This window comes from Frankliniella occidentalis, unplaced genomic scaffold, assembly GCF_000697945.3.
Source record: "Frankliniella occidentalis isolate FOCC.00 unplaced genomic scaffold, Focc_3.1 Scaffold279, whole genome shotgun sequence".
NCBI classification, from domain to species: Eukaryota; Metazoa; Arthropoda; class Insecta; order Thysanoptera; family Thripidae; genus Frankliniella; species Frankliniella occidentalis.
In genome coordinates, this window is record NW_026267405.1 from 20,189 (window position 1) to 24,794 (window position 4,606).

At 48.9% G+C, this 4,606-nt stretch overlaps 2 protein-coding genes across 6 annotated transcripts in view; one reads left to right on the forward strand and one right to left on the reverse strand.

Moving 5' to 3' along the window:
* LOC113206176 (uncharacterized) overlaps nucleotides 1-727 on the forward strand; it is a 5,991-nt gene extending 5,264 nt beyond the window's left edge. The window contains exons 4-5 of the mRNA XM_026422132.2: nucleotides 323-431; nucleotides 529-727. Of these exons, the coding sequence (XP_026277917.1) occupies nucleotides 323-431; nucleotides 529-671 (252 nt within the window). The 3' untranslated portion in view covers nucleotides 672-727. The remainder of the gene's footprint in view (nucleotides 1-322; nucleotides 432-528) is intronic.
* Nucleotides 728-882: 155 nt separating this feature from the next.
* Nucleotides 883-4,606, reverse strand: part of LOC113206175 (alpha-tocopherol transfer protein) — a 20,158-nt gene continuing 16,434 nt past the window's right edge. For all 5 annotated transcript variants that reach the window (XM_026422131.2, XM_026422129.2, XM_026422127.2 and 2 more), the window contains 6 exons: nucleotides 3,466-3,560; nucleotides 3,014-3,167; nucleotides 2,082-2,275; nucleotides 1,862-1,972; nucleotides 1,623-1,773; nucleotides 883-1,541 (listed from right to left, as the gene is read on the reverse strand). In XM_026422131.2, coding sequence (XP_026277916.1) covers nucleotides 1,507-1,541; nucleotides 1,623-1,773; nucleotides 1,862-1,972; nucleotides 2,082-2,275; nucleotides 3,014-3,167; nucleotides 3,466-3,560 — 740 coding nt within the window. In that variant the 3' untranslated portion in view covers nucleotides 883-1,506. The remainder of the gene's footprint in view (nucleotides 1,542-1,622; nucleotides 1,774-1,861; nucleotides 1,973-2,081; nucleotides 2,276-3,013; nucleotides 3,168-3,465; nucleotides 3,561-4,606) is intronic.

The window sequence follows — 4,606 nt, forward strand, 5'->3', positions numbered from 1 at the left end:
TTTTTTTATTATTTTTTCCTGATTTTTTCTAAGGGTCTACACTGATTTTTTTTTTGAGTGAAGGACCTTCAGGTAGGTACACCTTTGGGGCGTGGATATCATATACTGCTCGAAAAAGAGATTTTCTATAGTCGGGTGCAGGAATTTCCCCCATCGGGAGGAGCAGGGCGTGGGCAACCGGGTTTACGCGGCCAAACTATCAGTGTCCCCCCGCTGCCCCTAAGTGCGGCCCCCCCTCATTCCCTCCCGGTGGAGTAGTAGGGGGTAGGCGCAGGCGCGCGCGGCTGACGGCTTGTCCCTTTGTCCCCGCCGGTCCCCGCAGGTGCAGCGCTACACCGAGCGGTGCGTGGCCGAGATGGACGGCCAGCTGGTCTCTTCCCCCGTGTACGAGGTGCTCGTGCTCACCACCGGCGGCTTCGAGGAGGGCATGAGTAAGTCCAGGAGGCCTCAAGCCCAGGAACATGTCGACGTCGGGACACGACATGACTGCAAAGCTCTCTGTCGTTATTATTTTTCATTTTCTCCCAGACGAGCGCAGCCACCACCGCTCGGCAGTGCCCGTCGTCGGCCGGGCCGCGGTGGGTTCGCTTCCTGTTTCCGGCCTGGCGGTGACCGAGCAGGGCGTGAGCGCCACCGACGGCCCGCGGGAGCCCCGCACCTCAACGCCGTAGCGTCGTGACCATCACGTGGCCACGTGGGACTTGGACAATAAAATGAGTCTACGTAAGGTTGTAGAAAGTGTTTTGGCTCACTTCGAGCAAGTTCTGATCATCCATCTCCAGACCAGTCAAACATACCGTGTCTCCCCATGCATTCGTACTCTCTGCCTACTCTCCTCCATCATTGTCTTTTCGAAAGGGTAAATAAAATTGAAATGCACAGTGATATGGTATTGTTTTTTTATTAATAATGGTGTTCTTGTTAATAATAAACACCTGAAGGACATTTCCCCAAGAACGAATGGATGGTATAGCAACATTTGAGGGACAATAATAATTACAATCAGGCAAATCTACGGCAATTAATCAATTATGTTTTCACAGCCACAGTAATATGAAATGAAAAACGCCTTGATTAAAACAACCAAAGGATCATTATATCATAACAATAATAATAATGTAAGAGTATATGAGAATAAAACTGTATATACAATGTAAAAAAAAAAAAGAGAGAGAGAAATCATCGCTGTAATTTTTATAAATGAGCCTCTTTACTTTGTACAGTACTGATGCGGTGGAGAAAATCATGGCAAGTTAATCGTAACATTTGTACAGGATTTCTTTTCTGCCAGGGTAGATAAAAGGCAAACAGGCAGTTAAAGTAAATTTAAAATAACAATTTTATAAAATAAAGAATGACTTAACTTCACGTGCAGAAATGATTTGTAACTAGCTTAAAAGACATTGGCGTCATAGTACCCCGCTACATTCTGCTGCTCCAAGGGCAATAGCGCTTTAAAATGATGTTACCAATGTATCAAAGTAAAAAAATATTTCTTCTCATCACCTAAGTCTTCTTGCTGTAGCCATTTTGATTCCGCACTGCAAAAAGAAATTTGTTTTCTTTAAAACACATGTCCTTACATTCACAAGCAGTAAAGGTAAAATATAATCACGACTTACTCTCATAGTGGGAATCATAATTGGAAAGGAGATCACATAGCTTTCCTCCAGGAAACTCTGGAATATTCACTTCCCCACCATAGGTCTTGGGCAAGCATTTTGCATCTACATGATTGAGAAGGGACTGCCGGTCAGTGCCATGGAAATGAATCTGAAATGCAGAAAACCAACTTGTATTATTTATTGAGATTCCCAAGAAGTTCGAGTGATAGATAAAACAAAGAGAAACCTTCACGTACCCTATTTCGTAACTTGGCGTTGAGCAGTGGTTTAAAGATGGCAAACACCATATTGAACACGTAGGGCTGATTAATAATGTGAACACCCTTCAGTCGAACTGGGATGCAATCCTGTATCAACAAAGAGGTAAAGAAAATTGATGAGACTGTCGTAAAAACTGGCTTAGTTGAGTTGGTAGACACGGGGCCAGGATGGGTTGCCTAACCGCCGGGCGCTCACCTGCACCCACTCCACGACGGCCTTGGCGAAGCCCGGAGTGAACTGCCACACGTGCGTGAGGGCGAGACCGTCCATGTCCAGGATGACCTGCACGCCGCACACCTGCGTCCGCGGCTCGGAGATGGCCGCCTCCAGCACCAGCATCACGCCCTTGAAGATCTCGTCCAGGGAGCACAGCTTGGGCTTCCATTTCTCTGCGGATAGAAATCCAAGTTGAGAGTTGGAGTTAAACTGGCGAAACAAAGGTACCAAGTCGAGCCTTTTCAGGGGTGCAAAGGAAATTTACAGTTTAGTGCCTATACAGGTAGATGGGAAAAAAACTGCCGAATTTTGAAATTACTCCGATTTGTATGCACTCTCGTGAGCAGGTTGCCAAGTCGCTCAGGGCTAGAGGGCGTTATGGGTACACTGTAAATGTAAAGGTGACATGTTTCACGTTAAATCGGCGACACGTCGAAAAAAAAAACGAACCGTCTCTAAATTGTGACCCTTTTGTTGGCGACACACGCCGTGTCACCTTTTTCTCGGCGACAATCTCGTGACCCCGTTTCGGTCGCACGCGGAGCATTGTTGGGGTCACAATTTAGAGACGTTGCCTTTTTTCGACGTGTCGCGCCGATTTGAGGCGACGCACGTCACCTTTCCAATTACAGAGTATAGGCACAAGGGCACACACGTCTGCCTGCCGTTAGGTAAATATAGCTACAAAATGCGGCGGCGGGGTTCGCATCCGATTAGTGGTTACAATGGGGAGCTTTTTCGGTCAACGGGAGGAGAGGGGGAGGGGCGGGGGAGGGGAGGGGGAGAGGATGGGCGTAAGGACGGTAAGAAGCCAACGTATAGATTAAGCCAACCCACGCACGAGACACATCCCACACCTGTCAACACCCCCTCCCCTCCCCCTCCCAGTTTTTCAGCCACCCGCCACTCACTGCCGGCCTCGATGAGCAGCACTCGTCGGCCGAGGTGGTCCCTGTTGGGGAAGACGGTGAGGATGCCCTGCTCGAAGACGTTCCGCTCCCGACTCGGGATCAGGTTGGCGCAGTACTTGGGGTACTTCACCTTGAACTTGAAGAAGTTCTGCATCTGTGGCACACACACACAAAAAACACGTCACATGTGTCGTCTGAGTCGGATAATCGGCTAATCCTACAGAATAAAACAGCCTAGTAACTCTTCGAGTGTTGTAGCCGGCGGTGGCGTTGAGCGCCTGATGGGTAGGCAGCCCCGCAGAACACGCAGGCTCGACAGAGCTGCCTACCTGCCGGGCGCTGAGCTCTCCCCGCCCCCCACCAGCCAGCGCCGCCGCCGCGGCGCTCGGCCCGCTCTCCCGAGCGCTCTCCCTCTCCTTTGCAGCGCAAAAGGGGGCCATCGAATGACTCACCCGCTCGTAAGCGCTCTCCGGGTAGAAGTGCGTCGGCCTCAAGAACGTCACCAGGAAGTTCTCCTCCTCGTACGGCACGTCAAGCTCCGCGTCGGCTGCAACCAAAGAAATGCAAAATGCGTCAGTCAAGGGTACATACACACACACACACACACACACGAGCAGACACACACGCGCGCCACAGGGACGCACGAAATAGGAAGTGGCGGAGGATAAGGCTGTATCTCCACCCCTACTTTCCTCTATCTAGCAGCCGCACAAACCGACGCTCCATCAAAATAATTATATTATTAGTTAATAAATAACGCTTGCTCGCTCATTGCGGTTACCTCTAATGAGGGCACTGTAAAAAGTTTTCGTGATTTTACGAAAAGAAGGGTTACGAAATGCTTCGTAAAAAAAATTTACGAAAAAATTTCGTTAGGGCCAATTTACGAAACATTTCGTAAAGTTACAAATATGTTTCGTAACGAATGCAAATAATTTTGGGGTCATATGTCATAAAATTTGACAAAATATATGCAAATTTCATACCCCTTAGTTAGAGCTTTGGATTTTACGAAGCAATTCGTAAAATAACGATGTATCGCAACTGGTTAAAAACGAAGTTTTCGTACTAGAAAATTAACCGAGAAAATTTCGTGAAATCACGAAATTTATTTTTACAGTGGAGAGAACAAGGAAAGCAAGGTCTAAGTAAGTTTCTCTGATGATTTCACAGTGGGATAGTCACACTGTTAACACAATAGGGCAGGCGAGTCCTGCAGTTGGTCTGTCCCACTGTCCTCTTTTTTGGTTTCCTGCTCGGTTTCCTCTGTAACTAGTCGGCGACCACGGGCTTAAAGGTATCGAAGCAAAGTCGATATCCGCAGTTTTTCAGAGAGAACCCCTTGTTCCATACCCAGACATCGCGTCATATAACCCAGGCCGGCGCGAACGAGCGCCGAGGAAAGGGGGGGGGGAGAGGAGTGGCAGAGGAGAGCGTCATTTAGAAAGTGAGAGTGGGACCTGGTCTGGTGGAAGGAGAGGGAGCGGGGGGCGTGCTGGACGAGATGTGCCTCTCTCTCTCTCTCTGACCGCCGCAAGAGAGGAAAGGAGCCTTGAGGCATAAAAGAGATGGGGGAGGAGGAATGCGGGGGGG